The following is a 21,299-nucleotide window of genomic DNA, read 5'->3' as shown; positions in this document are numbered from 1 at the left end:
CAGCATACATCATTTCCGGTTTACAAGTGACAACATAGACCCCCGTAATTATCAAGAAGCTACCAGACATAGTTGTATTATACATGTTTTTAATGAACTATAGTTTCCATATTCTTGAATTAAAATAAAATAACCAGTAAAGTGTACTTCTCATACAGTATAACCTATAACAGCCTAAAATAAATGAAAATAAAAGCAGGTATGAGGTCTAATATGACACATTTGGCGGTGGTTAGAAGAAAGACAACAAACCTTAAATAAAAAAAAAAAGATAATCTTTTAATTTTACTGGTGCAAATAGCAAGCAAAGGCAACCTGAATAACTCAGAATATGCTATATAAAATGTTGCCAGCATACTGAATACCAAACAAATGTCATTCTACTTTTGTCCTTTGAACCACACACTTAGCATGATGCACATTTGTAAGTAAAATGTGATTAAATCCTCCACAGCTTTTAAGAAAATATCAGGGAGTGTTGGACACATATGAAAACCTGTCTAATGACCTGATATTGACCTAAACTTGTCAATTCAACTGCCACAACCAAAACACATACCCAGAATGTCTCTACTATTCTGACCATGAGCCAATTTGATCATAAATATCAGTACTTATGTAGGATGGTGTTAGGAAAAGAATAAGGCCATAGGATGGTGTTTGTTTTTCCTCTAGTTTGAACCTATTCTCTGGATTCGGATAATGTAAAACCAGGTGAATCGACACAGATTTGAACAAAAGCTCAGATTGGCATACTATTTATTAAACCTTTCCATATGTGATTAGAAAACAGGTGAACGATTAAATGTAGGTTATCCCCCCCCCCCCAAAAAAAGCACACATTCAAACTGCACAAAAGCTACTGTTTTCCAAACAAGAACAATTCCAAGGCCACATTTTAGATATTTTTAGATGTAGGTAGACATCCCATAATGCACTGCAATAAAGGTTCCATGTGACTTTCCTCAGACGCATTCCAGTCAGGAAGAGTGCAGTCACAGCAGCTAAAGGAGTACAGTGAATTACATCATTTCACCGCTCACCGCTGTTTGAATTAGACATGCTGTGCTTGACTATAGGTGTAGCATTTCTCAAGCTCGACTGTACTACACTACTGTTCAGTCTATCTGATGCAGTCATTTACTCAGCCTTCGGGTGGGTTGTCTCCTCAGCGCCCTCTAGTGCTCATGTGTAGATGCTGAACCTACACGTCCCACAGCTGTTTCACACAACAGGTCACTTGCTAACAAGACACAAGCCATGCTGTCAGATAGGATGCGTTTTACCTTCCTTACAGGGAGATCAGCAATAGAGCTTCCAGCTATTTCATTCCCCCCTTTTATAAAACAAGTGTTATGAGGTGAAACCTGAGCCAATAACACTGGCTAGATAAATAAATGACCATGGTGAAATAGTGTCATGGCAAAAACATCAAATCAGATATGTACTGCTAACTTAAGAAAAATCAGGGGTAATCATGAATGGTACACATGGCAATTTCAACAGCATGAAATATTTATATCTGCAGGCAGGCAGACAGATATATATATATATATATATATATATATATATATATATATATATATATATATATATATATATATATATATATAAATACTACTACTAAAATATTGAGGCGTTGGCTTGCAGGTCATTACCGGATTACTGCTGGTCATACAGCAAATGAGGAAGCATCTCCAACCACTCCTGAAAAGAAAGGGCTCACTAACCCATGGGAGCCTGGGATTCACTACTTAAGGTGTGAATTTCTATCACTAACTACAAATACTCTTCAAGTTTTAATGGCAAAGTTTGTTGAGCGCCCCCCGTTAATGTGCCTTAAACAACACTAGATAATGCTGTGTTTATATACTCCTCCGGACTGGACTCTTGGGTAGTCCTCTTGAAAACTAGACAGAAAGGAGGATATTAGGGAGGTGTTAAAGCTCAGTCCTGCTCCAACTGAAAGCTGACCGCTGCTCTATGGAGAAGGCTGCAGTAACTCCTGGAGGTCACATAGGGCACTCTCGAGTGTAAGAGCCAGGTGCTCTGCGTTGGTCTCTTCGCAGCAGTTGAAGGCAGTGACGGAGAAGTGAACGTGGTCTGACTGTGGGTTGTAGCACACGGCATACCCGTCCGGAACCAGAGGTCCAAAGCACATGACGCTGTCCGTATTAGTGGGGACCTATGGGTGAAAATGGACAAAGAATTAGAACATGGTATCCACAAAGATCCAGTAAAAGAGATGGATCACCCAGTCATGCTAAACTGATTAGAAACTATTAAAAGTTTCCATAAGCTCAAATCCCAACCCCAAACTAATGCTTTCAAGACTGCAATAACTGCTAGCAAGAGTGTTGAAAGTGTTACTCCAACATTTTATATTAATAAAATTTCACATTTATAGCATTTGGCAGAGATTAAATCCATACATGCTGCGAGCTTGGTACTGCTAGCACATCTTGCTCTTCATGCCTGTTTTACCAGCTACAGGAACAGAACCTTTGCTCTATGATGCTTAGATTCAATAGCAGCTCAGTTAACCACAGGAGGTGCACACATGACTGAGTGAGTGATGGGGGGGGGGCTTTGCCTGCTGCTGCTGTTAAAGCAAAACAGTCCTGGAGTATATCCAAAACTCACATTTAAACACATTGCTGGGATAGCAGAACCTTTGATGCATCTGCATTTCTAAGCATCTGACATGTTGGTGCGGTTTTAGACTCAGCATTGTGCTGGATCAAGTCATTCACTTTCAGATTTTCACATCATCTATGTCAACCAGTGTGCTCAATTACAGTAAAACTACACACTATAATGCTGATAGTGGAGTCGGCTCAGTTCCTTCATTCTTCTCTCTTTAGATTCTGTTTTAGGTGCGGACATACCAAATGTGCACCAGACCTTTTTTGCCAACACCATGCAAACTGATTTTACAATGTTAAACAGAAAGGGTTTGGACTTAACATATTATATTCTTATGACAATGAATATGAAAGTGCCTTATTTAGTCTGTAATAATTAGTAGTGTTCCTTGCAAGAAACTCAGTCATATCTTAAATTATACCTAACTGCATGTATTAAAAACTATTATAATTTAACATCACATTGCAGGTTTCTATTGCACTCTGCAGAACCATTCTGTAAAACATTGTGAAGGTCACTCAAGACCAGAGCTACCTTATCCGTTTAGAGAAATCTACCTGGGGGGGTGCGTTGTGTGTGCGTGTGTACTGGTACCTGTCCAGTCCGCAGCTTAAAGTGGGTAGCCAGTCCATAGGCTGTGTCCATGAACATCCTGGGCACACTCAGTCCCTCCTCAATGGCCTGCAATTTCAGGCCCAGTAGGTGGCGATCTATACCCTGGCCCTGAAGCGCCTGATCAAAAACACACCCACCCAGAAAATGAGCAATTAGTAATGACCATGTTCACACAGATAAATAGCTATTATGCTCTCTAGTCATGAGCACCTGGTCTGTGAGCTGACTGTACGTCTCCACTGCCTCTCTAAGCAGTTCAACCTTGGCCTCTCTCTGAAAGAAACATGTGTGAAGACTGTTTGTATGCTTTGAAAAGGTGCCATTTTGCATTTCCATTTTTTCTCTCTCATTGAACCAGTCTCATCACTCACAGAGACAGAGGGATCATCAAATGCTTGAATGAAGCTCAGCATCTGATTGGTCGGAGAACGGATGTAGTCTGTGCGTCCTCCCCGGAACATTCTAAGCGAGGCAATGTCACATGTGGCGCACACCTCACTGTGCACTCTGGTGACAAACCAAAAACACTTACAAGATACCAGAATACAGATCCAACAGTAACCACAAATTACCACACACCTGGACACATCCACCTTCAAGTTTAGTACTAAAACAGGTAAATGCAGTAGGGAGAGGGAATGGGTGATACCATTTTTAAATAGCAATGCCCCAGAAAACTCATCCAAAAAAAAAAAATAAAATTAAATGCTATAATCATCCAATCATCTACCAGTTACTATAGTTTACATGCATTGAACATGCCTAGTACCTCTTTACCTGCGACAACCAAAAGCAGAAGTACTCTGGGTGGCATGGTGTGAGTTCCTGCACAAGTACTACCCAAGTGAAGAAAGCTATATTTGCTTTGAGGAACATAGCATATCATTCCTCATGCTAACCATCTAGCTATGTATACAATATGTAATGGCACTGATATTTAGAATGCATTAGGTTACAATAATTATGTGAAAGATTACAATAATTATGTGAAAGATTACAATCAAAGGGCATCATAAAATGGTTTTGCTTTACCAGGATTCTAGGCTTCTTATAGGTTTGTACTGCAATCCATATTTTACATACACACATGCTTTTGAGATTCCAGGACAAGTACAACATCTGCGTGGCTAGTCACTCATGGCTGCAGGGTAGATGAGAACATCCATGGGTGGATCTTGCTCACCTGTAGTACGCCAGCTGGATGGCCAACTGTATGAAGGAATTGGGACTGAGGATAAACTGTTTGGGGAACTCCTTCCCAAAGCGCTGGAAGTTAAAGCAGGTGATGTCCAGGTCATTGATGAGGCTAAACGAACAACACCGCTTGGTCAGTTGTTTTAACGTTAGCCCAAAAGACACAAATATCATAGATGCTGTACAAGGGTGTCAAACTACTACCCAGAGGGTCAATGCACTTCATTTCCACTATGTACAAGCCTGGAATGAAGCAGTATTCCTCAGGTTAGACAATAATGCATTAATAGTTTTCAGTGTTTTGTTTATCCAAGTTTTCCCACTTTTTAAAAAATTAATTGATTAATTTTTTAGAAATCCTTGGTGGGAGAGGCTGGGCTATGTAAACTAAGTGGAGATAACTCACATGTCAAGGTTCTGCTTGGCCATTTCAATGTCCCATTTGATGGCTGGGTCAATGTAAAAGTAGAGCTTCTTGGGCATTGGCAGAGGGATGAGAGGAGCTCGCACTGTATCAGCTTTTTTACTATAGGAGAGAGAGGTGGAAAGAAAGAACAAAAGAGTGCCCTGTGCTCACAACAATCCACACAGCTGATTGCCAGGCATAGATTATTACTCTTTAAACTGCAAGGTCAGTATGGATTCTCCTCTGATGGCCTACAGTCCTGGATTAGTGTCAGATCAGGCACTTTCTGGGAAAACCAGCTCTGAATATAATATTTTATACAAAATGTCACTATACTATACTGTGTGCGCGTGTGTACCAGTACTGCAGAATGTGGTGCAGGAGTGTGGCTATTGGAGGGCCTTCAGCAGTCGCCTGTTCATACAAGAGTCCCCACGAACCATCTTCTCCTATCACAAACTACAGAGAAAGAGATATGGGGTGGATTTGTAAATGAGAAGGAGAGGGAATGACTTAGCCATATCCAGATGGCACAAAGTTCCACCTACCTGTAATGTTTTATCAAACCATCGGTTCCCACTGTTCGAATAAGTCCCTCCTCCATGCAAGATCTGAGCTGCCATTCGGCTTGCATACCTGAAATCATCCATTATCCAAAGAAAATTAAATAATTTCAAAAAAGACATTCCTTTCATTGTCTAAACACATTAACTCAAGAAATTTTTTTTTACATACTTCAAGTCACAGATTCAGCAATATTTATTCCTTTACCCATACAGTAAAATGCAAACAAAGCAGAGAGAGAGAGACTCGTACTTCTCATCAGAGATCCTCATGACAGGAGAGTCAAGGCAGAGAGTGAAGAGCCCTTTCTCAATCAGCCTCACTGACTCCTTATTAACCTTATCTACAGAGACCAGGGAGCAGAAGAAATCTAATCAAACAGGTCATGCAAGACATGAAAAAGAAAAAACAAAAAGACAGCAGTGTGGGTCTGGCATGGAGCTTCCAGCACAATGTCGGTGTTCCCTGCTCATCCCCATACTCATACTCATGGAACACAGAGTGGAGTGGGGAAATGTGAAGGGCACATGGTGGATATGAGACACACTGCTGGGAGATGGGTAGGCTAAAAAAACATTCCTCATGCAGAAGGACAATGTAGAACGACTATGGTTTGGTGTCTGGGAGGGGCAATGATGCATCAGTGGTGGTGGTAGTGGTAGTGTTTAGGTGCATTTTAGTGTGCAAGTGAGAAATTAGTTTTTAAGCACACTGGTGTTGTACGTGTGCTAAACACTGAAAGCAAACAGTGTTTGTACTGTTTTTAGGGGTTTAACATGGTTGTGATGTGTATATTAATGTTCTAATCTTTAACACAGCGGTATGTTTTACATTTTGTGTAACTTAGGAAGAAGGTACCTTGCAGCAGCCGGTTGTACGCCTGGCCCCAGGTGTGGCGGTGCTCGCTGGTCAGAATTCCCATGGGCTCCTTATCAGTCTTCCATGACTGGGAGCGAATTCGGCAGAGCTGAGCATGGATCTGACTCTGAGTGAGCGGAGTGCCGTCACTGTTGTACACATCTAGCTGGAAAAACTGCATGCATGTGCGTGCACATGCCAAATTAAGATATTTTGCTAGCACACACTATAACGAACCTTACACAACAATGAACCTCAATGTCCAGGTTATTCCAGCCTGCACTGCAATGGCATCCACCCCCCATCAGACTGGTATACACAGCATCACCTCAGAAGTGGCAGCCCCCAGCACCACACCGCTGAAAGGGAGTGGCTGTCTGATTTTTGTATCCATCAATGCGGTCTGCTAAGCCAAGGGCTGTTTCATCTGATATGGGTGATTAGCAGCACTACTAAAAACACAAGCTATAAACCTGCCTGGCTTGTTTTGGTTAGCAGCCATTTGTCTCAGCCATATTCATAAAAGTAACTGGCAGCCATGAGAACCCACAAGACTAGAACAGTGGTCAATGTTAACATTTTTCCACAACTTTCCTGGTCTGGCAAACCGAAGAATTCATAGACCCCACCCAAATTTCTACAGTGCCAAACAAATCTTTGTATTATAAAGCATTATTCACATAAATATATTGACATATGGGTACTTAAGTAAGGTTATTCTTAAAATGTACATTCTCACAATATACTTTGATTTAACTTGTTTTTCTGTGGTAAAAAACAGTATGCTTTTGTGACCAACTTGGTCAACATGGAATTGGCTTCATTGTTCATCTGTCGCTTGTACATGTCCAGTGAGTCACATGCGCTAGTGGGTTTTTCACTGCTATACGCAATGTGATTTCTAAAATTTGTCATTCAGACAAAGACTTTTAATCTGCCTTGATAGGATATTCCCTACAAACATTGCAGAACATCTCAGGGTCAGAGGGGTCAAATTGGTTCATGAGGAAAAGAAGCTACAGATTTGCTTTGCTTAGCATTTGCACTTCGCTATTTTCCTGCACACCTCGCTCTAACATTGTCAACAGAGAATATAATTGGCTTGTTTGTCAGTATGCATGAATGGAGACCATTTTTTGCACAATGAGGGGTTACATATTCAAGTACTGAGTTTGGTGTCAGTTACGTTGTTAACCCCACCCAAACATGAACTGGCCCAACCATGCTGCTGTACACACATCGCATTTTACTTGCCCCGGACAAACAATATTGTTGAACCCTGATGATGGTGGAAGGCTCAGGGATCTAGCACAGCCAGACTAAAAACCAACTACTGCACTTAAACACAAGTCAGCTGGGGAGGTCATTCTCAAGCCTTTCATAAGCTGGACTGGGAGAGATAAAAGAGAGCAGACCCGAGTCTCTGCGGGACAGCAAGGGGAGAACATGGCAGGCAGAAGGAGGGTGGGACTTACCTGGTAGTTGCGCACCACGGTGATGTGGGTCGGGCCACGACGGGGTCTGCCATAGTGAACCACGTGGTCGTGCTTCGGGCCCGGAACCCGACAGGACGAGAAGAGCTGAGGGAAGAGCTCCAGACACAACGGCCTGCCCCGCATATACTCCACTGACAAACGGCCACTGGGGGGCAGTGGTCAAGGGGTGAGAGAGGAAATGAGATGGGAATATGGGGCAGGTTGAGTGATGGAAGAAATGATCAGTAGCAGGCTCTACTAGTTGACCAGACCACTGATAAATTTAGAAGCGACATGAGGTCAGGCCCAGTATTTGGTGCTGGCAAACTCAAACAAGCAGTTGCCTGTAATGAAATGGTTAACAGTGAAAAGTAGTCGCTCATCATGGATAGTTAAGACAGAATAAATCAGCCCTTGATCACCACATTCACACCATTACAATGAAAGCAGATGAACAAATGAATCAGGACAAACCTGTCAACTCTGGCCTTGAAGTCCAGCACAGCAGAAATGAGCTTGGATGCAAACCTGAAGGAAGCAGATGCAATCATGTCTTATAGTGCATCCCCAACTGAAAGCCTCAAGCTCAATACAACTATGTGCTTTAACACAAACATCTAGACAGCTCCTTGCACGCCATGAAAAAGTGCAGGGGAGACCCCGTTTATTCATCCATACAAATATTTCTACAGAACATGTCAAATCAGGCCTGCACAATATATCCTGCATTAATTCACTAGCACAATACTGGCCTTTGAAATAGTGACATCACAGATGGTCCCAGTATTCAAAAACGGACACTAATGAATCACAAGTTATTAAGTGCTGTGAATATTGTGACCATTCTCAGATGCTCCTGGTTTGCTCTGTATGGGTGATATGATAAGAGACTATAAATAATTACAGTAAAATTAACAAAGGCCAACTTATAAAAAACAAGAAAGAGTAATTTCATACTGTACATCATAAAGAAAGCAAAAAACACAATTCATCGGGCAGTCAGTGACCTGTCCTGGTATCCAGAGATTGGTCTATGAATGTAAAGGTGCGTTTTCTTATTGAATGCAACAGTGATGTGAAAATATAACTGCCTCACATGTACATCATGTTGCCATTACTGTGTCAGTAAAGATATTGTTTCATATAATGAACCAGCCAGAACAGTCAGTAGAGCATTGTTAAGGAAGCAGACCACAACAGGCCGTTTATGTGTGTGCGTGTGTGTGTGTGTGTGTGTGTATTTGAGACAGACTATTCCAACAATGACAGACTGTAATATGCAAATTCCATATCATCTTAACCGAGTGGCCCCAAAACATCAGCAATAGGTGTTACCGATTCCATGTCTCATGACTTCCATACCACCATGTATGGAGACTGTGTATGCATCTAGGCATTTTCCTTTGTGCGTTTTTATTTGGACTGAGGTCGTCACCCACACTAGCTGGCCCCTCCAGTCAGAGAAGTCCCGTCTGGGAAGGGAGATGGCAGGGTTGGAGTGAACTGCTAGAGGCTGCCGGCTCTCCAGGTAAGCCCACTGTATCCACCAGTCTGTAATCTACAGTGGCAGAGGGGGTGTTAATGTCAACAAACACCATCAAGTAGAATGCCAACATCCAGCCTTATAGAAGCAATCTTAACCTCAGAGAAACAGCTCAACTACAATAAAACATGCATTCAATGACATCATTTAAGGGTCATTTAAGCAGTTACTGGCTGTTTTCACATTAGCAGGTGTGCCCTGCCTACTGCACAAGTGGAGGGGACCCATGATTAAGGAAAATACTTATATAAAACAATGACAAAAGAACTACACATCACTGGTCCCAGCTGGGCCAGTAGCCCTTTGCAAGAGTAAAAACCGACAAAAGGCTGCTTGCTAGCTTAAAAGTAAATACATCGACTCGCATACCAATAAGCACAAACACGCATAGATGGATTTAAGTATTTACCCAGTTGTGGGTGTGTCTGGCTCGCTTGTCCAGGCCTTTCTGTAATCTTTCGCCCAGACCTCCGGGGCTACCGAAACGCTGTACCATCTTCTGAGTGTGCTCCAGTTCATCGGACGGTAACAGTGGCTCCAGAGCCCGCAGGTAACGCTGCAGAGTCTGGGCCAGCGGCGGCACAGGCTGAGGTGGCACGGCGGAGTGCGCCTGCCTTACAAAGGCCTTCTGCCGGGAAGGAAAACGTTTTTTTGTTTTTTGAAATAGTCGTTTACAAAAGCATACGATTGCAGTAAGCTTAAAACCTGATTTCGGTCAGCGTACATCTTTAAACAAACTCTCGAAAAGTATGGCATTTAAAGTCAATTTGATTCAGCAGCTAACGTTGCTAGCTATTGACATTTAGATAGATAACCTACATGTGTTAGATCAACTTTATGTAGGTCAGTTATCAACAGTTAAAAGTGATAGCTGGCTAATAAGTGAACTGACGGTATTTGCAACTGTGCATAAGTTAGCTAGCGTTAGCAAGCTACCTTAATGTTGCCCAGACAGTAGCATTAGGTGACGTACGTACTTAAAAATCGGTTTTTCAGAAAGTTAGCTACCTAGATTAGGCTCTATGGTTTTGGTAATTTAGCTACTTACCCTCGAGCGAAGAACGAAGTTTGCTCTTGATAGCTTCTCTAAAATCATAACTGTAAGCTATTTGTAGCTCACCCCGCGATGTTGAAATCGAATTCATAAATGTGTAAACAAACGCTTTTAAGACACAGTGAGTCTGGAACGTCATCCAATCCTGTTTAACAACAAAGTAATTAGCTAGCTAGGTAATGAATACATAGCATAGTCTAAAGCAACAGCTAGTTAACTCCCCTAGTTTGCCCACAACGATGGTCTGACTAAAACCTCTGCTCGCTTTTCGAGCGATCGTCAAATGTTAGAATTCGTGATCCGTAGCACAACAGCACAGAGTAGGAACTGTGGACACGTGCAGTGTTCTCCGTCGTTTGGGATGATCACGCGACGCCAAACCCAAACCCTACCGTATTCCTTCGTGCACGGACGCACGTACTATTGCGCTATCTTACATATAGTATTATCAAGATTGGTCGGCACTTTAGCATAGTTTCATAAATAGACATGCAACTTTTCAATAACATTTTATTGAGCGCTTTCAGTTCTGAAACGGAGGTGATTTGAAGCGGTATGATGAATACATATGTTGGGATATGTCATATCCCAACTGCTTAACTACCAAGTGAGAAATGAAGATCCACACCATAAGCACTCTGTGCCATCTCCTATATTTCTTAATACTAACAGAAAACGTCTGCTTTTATCATGTCATATGCGATCATATATTACTAGGTCTACTTATTTCCAATGTTTGTATTTTTATTATTTAATGTATATTCAATATAGATTCAGCATTTTTATAATATGCTGGTGTTGACTGCTTTTCACTTTCAGCACTCCATACATCAGTTTACTGTATAAGGAAACTGCAAGCCAGGCTTTAAAAAGCAGTCAAGCCTTTCGCAATTACCCAAATGAGCCTTTCCTAATTAGCATAATCATTCCTATGTAGCTCCCAGTTAAACAAGCAGTTCATATTCCTGTCTTACAGATTCGACAATATTTGTTTTCAAACTTTATAATATTTTAGAGTGTATTTACAATGTATTCACCACATGCTTTATTAGAAACACCTGCCTTGTTCCCACAATCATCACCAATTTCATTAGTAACATCTTGTAGGTTATTTAATAGATGTACAAATTCAGACTGCCATTCAAAATTTGAGAGAGGTGCGATTTTGTCTTACATTGCATCATACATCTATAAACCACTGCAGTCAAAAATAAATCTGCACGTAATATTCTCGATATCAGTAACTGAACTGGAGTCTGACTAACATCCAAGGTGGTATTTTAACTCGCAAGCGTTTTCATCCTGGAATAACATAAAAGCTTTTTAAAAGCTTTTTAAAAGCCTAGGAATTTAGACCTGTACCGCCATCTAGTGTTCAGTGCTAAGGTGCTGTATTTGAGTTCTGGTGACTGGAGACCATTCGATTATATTGAACTCATTGTCGTGCTCAAGAAAGCAGTTTGAGATGATCTGAGCTGTCTCATGGTGCATCAACCTGCTGGAAGTAGACATCAGAAGACGGGTACACTTTGGTCATTATTGGATGGGCATGGTCAGCAACAATACTCATGTAGGCTGTGGCATTTAAATGATGAATTGGTATTAAAGAGACCAAAGTGTACCAAGAAAGTATCACACGTGTGACCACCAACCTGAACTGTTGAAACAAGGCAGGATGGATTCAAGATTTCACGTTTATGCCAAATTCTGACCCTAACATCCAAATGTCGCAGGATAATTTGATGTGCTTCATACCAGGCAACATTTTTCCATATTGTCCAATTTTGGTGATCCCATGCAAATTGTAGCCTTAGTTGCCTGTTTTTAGACACAAGTGACACCCAGTGTGGTCTTCTGCTGCTGTAGCCTATCTGCTTCAAGGTTCAATGTGTTGGGTATTCAGAGATGTTCTTCTGAATACCTCGGTTATACAAGTGACCCATCTATTTGGGGAATATTTAAAGGACAACTGACCCTGCTTCCATATTGACTGACTAAATTAGTACTTATTGTAGGGTATTGTTTATTGTGTTGTTTAACAAACTCTAGCACTTATTGTTTATTGCACTTATCATTGTTTAAGATAGACCTTATGTATTTTGTACTTCTAGGTATCAGTGGTGATCCCTGTATTCTACAGTATTCTAGTGCATTATTAGGTTGGACTTTAACCTACTGTACTAGGATATATCCTATGAGTAAATGACAAAGCACTTTTGTAAGTCACTAGGGATAAGAGTGTCTGCCAAATGCCGTAAATGTAAATGGTTACTTAAGTTACTGTTGCCTTCCTATCAGCTTGAACCAGTCTGGTCATTCTCATCTTACCCCTGGCATCAACAAAGCATTTTCATCCAGAGAACTGCCACTCAAGGGACATTTTCTCTTTTTCTGACCATTCTCTGTAAACTCTAAAGATGGGTTTGTGTGAAAATACCCCAGAGGTTTCTGAAATACACAGACCAGCCTGTCCAGCCCCAACAACCATGTCACATTCAAAGTCAATTAAGCCACTTTTCTACCTCATTCTGATGCTCGGTTTTAGGTTTAACAGGTTAACTTGACCATGCCTAAATGGGTTGCTGCCATTGGCTGATTAGATATTTGTGTTAAAGAGCAGTTGATCAGGTGTACCTAATAAAGTGGCTGGTGAGTGTATGTAAATAGAGAGAATGAGACTCAGGTTGTCAAAATTCACATTAAGTACATGTTTCCAGAGAAACACAATATCAGAAATGTCCCATTTTTAATATTGTTGTTGTTAACTGATGTGGAATAGAGATCTGATGTATTTTCCTGACACAATCAACCCTCTCTCCTTCTCATTTTACGTGGTATGTGTGTGGTTAAGATAGTGTTGTTTGGCTACAGCATCAAGCCCAGCAGGCAGACATAGCAAAGGAAAAAAATCTGCCACTTTATCTTAGATTAGATAGTTCAGATATGCTGTGATTAGCTCATTTCCATTGATCAAACTGAGCTGCAAATAATTTAAAAATATCTAAACTAAATTATTTGTTAAATTTTGTATGACTAAATATAGATTTTGATCAAATAATAATTCTTCTTCTTCTTCTTCTTGTGTGAGTAATGTTATTTAGCTGCATTTTATGGTTATTAAACTCCATGACTTTCATAAATCAATGTGTAACAAAGGCTAAAGGCAGCCAACCTACCCAGGGCTGATAGGAGCTAAACATGAGCTCTGACCACCAGAGAGCCAGCTCCCTGGCACAGCACCCAGAGTACCCATTTAACCTTTCTAAGTGATGGTCTCCATCACAGTATGTCAATGTCAACTAAAAAGTCATCACTTTATTCTAATAAAGACATGAAAGTTTGCCCCAATCCCCTCACTGTATGCACTGCTTGGGCTGGTTAAAAACCTATAACAGGAAATGTCTGACATATAAAACCAAGTGTCTTGCTCAACTTAACCCTGTTCTTTATTTAATATTAACTGATTCATCAGGTGTGACAAAGTCTGTCTGTCACAGTTTCCCTCTTTGGCTTTGCATGGCCCTAAGCACCATGTGGTTTTGTTTGCCCTTGGCTTGACTTTTGTATATCCCAGCTCTTCATTTCTTGCACTTATGTCTCATTTATCTCTATCTACTTGTATTTATACCCCTTGTCTTCCCTTATTTGGTTGTCAGACATTGTGTTGTACTCCTGCATTCCTTTGGGGTTCTGTGACATTTATGATTTCATTATATATTCTGGCTGCTTGACCCTGGATCAGCATTATGAATATGATTTTGTATTTGCCCATAATAACCATTGTTCGTCTCAGTGCATGCATCCTGTCCCAACTTGCTTGTTGTAACTGTCTTTCTAACTGAAGGGATTTACTACTGGAAAGCTATGACTCTTCATAATATGTTTATGCTACATTTATTATAAGTTATACTTTTTGTACCTTTGGCCTTGTAACCAAACTCTGCATGACCCATAATCCATAGAGGAAAAAAATACTGAATACTGAAGTAACCTCAATCAGTTCTAAGTTTAGACACAGTTCTTCTGCACAGTTCAGTAATTGTGCAGAATTGTTATATATACAATTCATTAGTCATTAAATAAATCTCAGCTTGCAAGAGTTCCCCTTCATATAAATAAAGTGAATAACTGCTATGTGTTCGTAAGAGACAAAAAGACCGTAAGAAACCTCACTTTATGCAGCTTTATTAGGTAAAACCTTTCACACAAAGGGATGATAATGTAATGGACACTCACACTCAGATTATACTTCTCTATTCCCTTAATACTTCCTCATTCTTGCTCTTCCGCATTTATACTATCGCTACGATTACTGCCTGTTTTATGTGGGCTTTGCTTACTTCTTGTTTTGCTTGCTTTTTTTGCTTTAACCTAAGAGGAATAAGTGAACGCTACTACCGATTAATCGGAAAGTATGCTAGATGGCGGTATTGTACTTTAACGATAGTTGCGAGTCACCAATACAAGTCAGAAGAAGATTTTAGTGCAAAAAATGGGAAAACGAAGGCTGTTTAACGACGCTAAGTTAAATATTACTGAAGGCGCACTAACTAGCGAAATTTGCCTGGATTTCCAGCAGTAACGAAATTCATAAGACAGGCGAATATTTGACAAGTTCAGATTCCACTACTAGACGCTTTATCCTTTTGGTCTTAGCGGGTAAGATGTAACCGAGTCCTTTTCACCCCAGGTATTAGCCAGTTAGCTTGCTGTTAGTGTTAGCTAGCAAATGGTTCAATATCTGACGTCGTTAGACGATTAGCGTTAGCTAGCTAGATATCTGGATTTTTTAAAATTTAGAATCGGACAGCCAGCTAGCTAAATGCGTTAGCTTTTTAGCTTAACTAGGTTATATCTGTAGCAGTCTATAAACTATAGCTAGCTAGCTATCATGGCGTAAGTAAGATGAGCTGGCTATTTAGCTAACATAACATGGTAGCTAGCAAGCTAACTGCATACATAACGCACCTTGTCACCAGGGCTTACCTAGCTACGTAGGTATGCTAGCTAACCCTAGCTAAGTTAACAAGCCAGGCTACAGTTACAGAATACACAGCCAGCTTGTATCTAGCTAGCTGTTAAACGTAGTTGTGCTTTAATGCTAGTTTGAGGCAATACAATTATTACATCGTTTCCTGTATAAAATATTTAATTAATGTAGATACCAGATATGTTGGCTTGTTGCCTGTGGAAATAAAGTTATTGCACAACTAGGTAGCTTTAACCACTAGTAGTATGACCACATTCATAAGATCTTGCCATTTGGCTAACTAGCTAACGTTTCAGTTTCACGTTTAATCTCCAGGCACAATGGATAAGGCGTTGAGCAGCGGTAGCGCGCCCCTCGGCCCGGTTGTCCAAGTGTGTTTTCCCAACGTGCGAGCATCAGTGTTGGACAACCTGAATAGGCAGCGAGAGGAAGGCCGGCTATGCGATTTGTCCATCCAGGTTCAGGGCCAGGTGTTCAGGGCTCACCGCTGCGTGCTGGCTGCCTCCTCGCCTTATTTTCACGATCAGGTACATGTCTAATTTCTAGATTTAGGTTGACCTGATTTTTAGATCAAGAGGATTTCCTTAAAAATACAGTCAAATGTGTTGAATTGCAATCTTTTATCTATCTATCTATCTATCTATCTATCTATCTATCTATCTATCTATCTATCTATCTATCTACACACACACACACATTTGTATACATTATTTATATATATATATATATATATATATATATATATATATATACACACACACACATTTGTATACATTATTTATATATATATATATATATATATATATATATATATATATATACACAAACACATTTTTATATAATATATAAATTGTGTGTATATATAAATAAATAATTATATATATATATATATATATATATATATATATATATATATATATATTTATTTATTTTATAATTTTTTACAACATTATTTATTACTTTTGTGTGTGTTTGCACGTGCCACATTAGTCAGGGCTTTAGCCTGAAAACAGGAGGGATTTCAGAGGAGTCAAATATTTTGTTCTAACTATGCTGTTTGAAAATATAGATTTCCTCTTCAGCACTGGTTACTTTGTAATGTAATGAGGAGGCACTCACTCACTGCTTGTGAAAGAATGAAAGAATTCTGCAGATTCAGGGATTTCTGCTTTTCTGAGTGGTGCTGTTACTTCCCTTCCTCAGTACTTTTAAAGGTGAAAGCTATCATCTATGATCTTTGGTTATTTAAAGTCTTCTAGACGAGATGTGTGAGCCACCCCCAGTGTTCTTGTTCAGCAAAGACCAGAACAGCATAAAATGTGCAACACTGCAAATTACACAAAACTGACTCTCATAAAGTAAGGAAATCAGTTAGATCATCTGCTGTGTCACTCCTTTGGGAAAAGGTCAGTGTATTATTGTTATGAAGTGTGTGTAAGACACAGTTTGATTGCCTTCACCTGTGTTTTGTGAAGACGGACAAAACCAAAAAAAATCAAACCCAAATCCTCCCATTTGTGAAACAGGCACGAGTATGATCTTGATCTTTACTATACCCCAGATGACCTGTTGTTTTTAACATTATCTTTTGTGTCCCAGGTTCTGCTGAAGAATGTAACCACGGTGTCTCTGCCTTCAGTCATGGACCCTCTGGCGTTCGAGAGTGTCCTAAACTCTGCCTACACAGGTCAGCTGAGCATCGTACGTGATGACATCGTCAACTATGTCACAGTGGCCAGCTTCCTGCAGATGTGGCACATCGTGGACAAGTGCACAGACATCCTGAAGAGGTCACGACCTTTGGCCCAGGTCAGCCCCGGTGAGGCCAGCTCCTCCAGGCACCAGTCTCCCAGCAGTTCGGACTGTTGCCTGACTGACCCGGAGGAACGGGGCCAAGGCGAGCGCAGCCTTCCCCCAGACAGGAAGCCTGTTGTGGATCACAGCACCCTGCCGCCTCTGGCCACCTGGAGGAGACCCCAGCAACTGCAGCAGCAGGGGAGGTGGGGCAGATCCAGGCTTGCCCCCCCCCCTCAGCACAGAGCTGATTCTCCCCTGGCTCACCGCAGCCCCTCTGGGGAGGGAGAACAGCCCTCCAGCCCTGAGGGGCTCTGGATGACCAATGAGAGAGCAAATGAGAGACACAGAGTCCGTGCTCGCCTCAGAGGGGCGCAGGAGAGCAGGGAGCGAGGGATGAGGGGGGAGGAGGAGCAGGAGGAGGAGGAGAGGCGGCGAGGGGAGAGGTGGATGGAGGCAGATGAAGGAGTGGGGGAGGAGTTGGAGGAAGAGAGAGTGAAGGTGGAGTTAGACGAGCGTGGGGCTGGTGAGTGGAGCGTCTGCATCACTGCTGTATAACTCCCAACCACCGGGGGGGGGAGGTTAAGAGTTCTCTCCCAAAGCAGCAACTCTGCCCTCCTGATAAAGTGAATATCCCAGATTGACATGTTCTACGCCCTGTGTGTGTGTGTGTGTGTGTGTGTCTTTGCTTGTGTTTGACTGTCTCTTCTCTGCTCTTCTCTCTCACTTAGGAGACTGTGGCTCAGGTGCAACTCTCAAAGAGGAGGGAGAGAGAGAGAGAGGGGGAGAGAGTGCAGAGAGAGAGAGGGAGCAGGAGGAAGGGTTTCTCTCAGCTCAGTCTCGCACGGATGATGCGTCGGAAGTGCAGGCCACTGCACCTTGTCCTCTCCCAGGGCCCTCCGCACGCGCTCACTGGCAGCCCACAACCGATTGGTCGGCGGGTCCGTACGCTCAGCCAGGTGGCAGGTTGCTGGAGGACCATTCGAGAATGAAGGACGGCGAGGATGACGCGGAGGACGAAATGGACTTCAGCCGCTTTGCGGAGGCAGGCTTCGAGGGAGAGACGTATGACGAGATTGAGGAGGGCACGGGACAAGTTTCCCAGAGGCCTTTGCTGCCCATGTCGCCTAGTGGCGGCACTGGCGGAGGGGAATTTGTTCTGGGGCCCTCGGAACTCACCTGGACGTCGGGGGGGCTCTCCCCCCCGTCACACGCCTCCTCTCTCCCTCCTTCCTCCTCTCCCATCCCTTCCTCGTCCTCGCCACCTGCAATGGCAGGAGCGCCCTACTCGGGCAAAGTTCACTTCTGCCACTGTGGGAAGGCCTTCACACTGAAGAGCATGCGCGACCGTCATGTCAAAATGCAGCACCTGAACCTGCGGCCCTTCGCCTGCCCTGTCTGCGCCAAGAGCTTCAAGATGAAGCACCATCTGACCAAGCACGTGAAGACGCATGGCGGCCTCCGGCCATATGAGTGCGCACTCTGCGGCAAGAAGATCGTGTGGAGGGACAGCTACCTCAAACACCAGGCACGGTGCCAACGACTTGCTTCCAGGGCAGCCGCCGCCGGACCCCATGCAGATGGCCTCACCAATGGCAAGGATGCGGATGCGGGGCAGGAGGAGGCAGGGTTTGAGTACACCGTTTACCTCAGTGAGGGACGAAGTCAGGTGAAAGTAGAGGAGGGGGAGGGGCAGGCAGGGGTAGGCTGTATGGAGGGGTTAATGGGGAGAGTTTCAGGGCGGGACAGAGCTCTAATGGAGCAGGTTCTGAAGGAGGAGGATGGGGGAAGGTACACGTGAGAAAGAAATTGGATGCCTGTTCTTATTAAAACTTCTGCTTTTGTGCTGATCCAAGATCAGTGTTCATCATTCATGTCCTAGTGTAGAGTAAACTCACTCACCAGAGTTCAGCTTTTCAAGTTATCTGATTCTCAGATTCTAGAGTGGATTTCGGGGCTTGATCCAATCGTGAAGTCACAGTCTAACTGGACAGATGAAAACAGAAAATGGCCGTAGGAATCTATTTTTCCTCCAAAAAACACAGCATTGTAAAACTGTTAGTAAAACTGTTGTAAAACTGTTAAAGGCAATGTTTAACTTTCTGTGGAGTGACTGCAAATATGACACGTGATCACATTTTCAGTCACAAGAGACAACACATCCCTTTAGGATGATATTCGATTTTGTAAAATTCAGGATGCTTTTGGTGTGGGGGATGTTATTTGAATAAAGCCATGTAAATGAGCTGTATACATATACAGGTAAATAGTTTTTGTCTGGCTTTGTGAGGCTAGTCAATTGAGAGAGAGCAAGCATTGGTTCTAGATTGGTACTTTCACTCATATACTTTACATATATATATTTGAGTGATGCGCTTGTGACTGCTGTCAGACAGTTGATTGATGCTGCTGCTCTCCATCAATAAGGTTGTTTACAGTGGAAATGGAACAGTTGTGCGTGTGCCATTTCTGCTCAGTGTTTTTAAAGGCAGTGTTAAATGTACCCCACAGTGCATTATTATGAAATGTTGCTTTTCTTTAAGAGGGTAGGATATTTTTGTTTGATTTTAATACAGAATTTGAAAAACTCGGATTTGCAACTTCAAATCCACATAAACCACAAAAACAAACATCTAACAAATTAATTAAATGTGTTAGCTTTGAGTAACTGCATGGGAAAGAGAATGTCATGCAGTGTCACACTTGGATGTACAGGGGTGTAAGAGAAAGTGCTTTAATTATATTTAATAGACAGTGTAAAAGGGCCTCAAAACATGGACCATGCTTAATGTAGCTAGCTATATATGCAGTTTCTATGCTTTCCCCTTCTTTGTGTATGTGCTTTCTGACACCATGCTAAATGTGCATTATTTGTATGATATCTGAATAAAGTGATATCTCTGAATAAAGGTGTGTGTGAAAGACTCAGAGAGACCCTAGCACTGACCCGATGAGCCACTGATGACTGAAGTGATTCTCTGTCCCAGTCCTGTACACCCTGTTTAGTGCTTTTGCCTAATCTAATACTTGTGATCTGGCCAATCAGCAATCCCCTATACAACTTGGCTTGTGGCTGTCCAGAACCAATGTTGAATACCCTGTATAGGAGCTTTGTGCCTCTAGCATTTAGAAGATTCAGTGTGAAAATTTTAAGTTTTACAATTTACAATTTTTGTTACACGATAGTCAAGTCAAATTTATTTATATATCCCTTTTTACAGCATTTGTCAAAAGGTGTCTTTACAGATGTTCGAGTCCAAGTCCCCAGTGAGTAAGCCAATGAAAAACTCCCTAGAGATGAACAAATACTCAAAGGGGGCAGGGGGCAATCCTCTGGCTAACAACAGACACTATAATAGTAACAATATAAACAATAAGACACAGAATAAGTAGTGAAAGAAAAATAAAAAAAGTTTAAAAAAAGCAATTTCTAGTCCGGTTTTCTAGAAGTGTGAGTCCAGTCCCAATGGTGTGTGTGTCTGAAACCCATGAGAACGAGCATCAAGGGCAACTGAGAAGTAGTTGGCTGGGGTGAAAGGTGGGTGGGCTACGGTAGGAGGCATTAGGAGGTTGTGGGAGGAGCCATGGCAGTTGAGACAAGTTGAGGCTCAGTAACATCATAATATCAGGGGTAGGTGTACCTCTGCAGAAGGAGAGTAGATTATTAGGCATGTCCAGGTGTGAGGGTGTATAAAGTGGGGAACTATAATGTGATGGACCAATGCCCATGGACCCCTAGTCCTACACCCTTACCTAAGATGGGAAGCTGTTAATAAAATGACAGACTGTACAGATTCAGCCTAGCCTTAAAAATTCAGACTGTGTCTGAGTCTCAGAACAATTAAAGGAAGGTTATTCTATAGTGTGGGAGTTTTATAAGAAATGACTCTGCCCCCTGTGGTAGATTTTCCTATTCTTGATACTAGCAAATAGACTGCACATTTTGATCTAAGCAGATGTGGTGGGTTGTAATGCCTTAGAAGTTTGTTAAGGTACTGTGGGCCAAGACCATTCAGTGCTTTGTAGGTCATTAGAAGTATTTTAAAGTCAATGCAAATGTAGCTTATCAAATTCTAGTTCTAGTAAGAACTCAGGCTGCTGCCTGTTGAACTAGCTGGAGCTTGTTTAGGCACTTATTGGTACAGTCAGATAGTAAGGCA

At 42.0% G+C, this 21,299-nt stretch overlaps 2 protein-coding genes across 3 annotated transcripts; one reads left to right on the top strand and one right to left on the bottom strand.

Moving 5' to 3' along the window:
- Positions 1-742: 742 nt before the first annotated feature.
- Positions 743-10,711, bottom strand: cratb (carnitine O-acetyltransferase b). 2 transcript variants are annotated; one of them, XM_027028532.3, is made up of 15 exons: positions 10,350-10,711; positions 9,711-9,929; positions 9,198-9,316; positions 8,233-8,286; positions 7,759-7,924; positions 6,284-6,458; positions 5,678-5,768; positions 5,410-5,497; positions 5,220-5,320; positions 4,862-4,981; positions 4,445-4,567; positions 3,633-3,768; positions 3,472-3,534; positions 3,241-3,378; positions 743-2,185 (listed from the first exon to the last, which is right to left on the bottom strand). In XM_027028532.3, the coding sequence occupies exons 1-15, from the start codon at positions 10,395-10,397 to the stop codon at positions 1,982-1,984; spliced, it is 1,845 nt and encodes a 614-aa protein (XP_026884333.2). In that variant the 5' UTR covers positions 10,398-10,711; the 3' UTR covers positions 743-1,981. The 2 variants fall into 2 exon arrangements, with proteins under 2 accessions (XP_026884333.2, XP_081568904.1); XM_081712778.1 differs by lacking the exons at positions 9,711-9,929; positions 10,350-10,711 and having other exon boundaries at positions 9,094-9,287.
- A 3,965-nt stretch (positions 10,712-14,676) lies between these two features.
- zbtb22a (zinc finger and BTB domain containing 22a) lies at positions 14,677-20,061 on the top strand. Its single transcript, XM_027028531.3, has 4 exons — positions 14,677-15,014; positions 15,661-15,872; positions 16,945-17,665; positions 17,871-20,061. Exons 2-4 carry the CDS (start codon positions 15,666-15,668, stop codon positions 18,938-18,940), a joined length of 1,998 nt encoding a protein of 665 aa, XP_026884332.1. The 5' UTR covers positions 14,677-15,014; positions 15,661-15,665; the 3' UTR covers positions 18,941-20,061.
- The last annotated feature ends 1,238 nt before the right edge of the window (positions 20,062-21,299 follow it).

This window comes from Electrophorus electricus, chromosome 4 (assembly GCF_041902795.1).
Source record: "Electrophorus electricus isolate QZ-2024a chromosome 4, ASM4190279v1, whole genome shotgun sequence".
In the NCBI taxonomy this organism is placed as follows: domain Eukaryota; kingdom Metazoa; phylum Chordata; class Actinopteri; order Gymnotiformes; family Gymnotidae; genus Electrophorus; species Electrophorus electricus.
The sequence above is the reverse complement of the archived record's forward strand: the minus strand, read 5'-3'. Positions and strand labels throughout refer to the sequence as shown.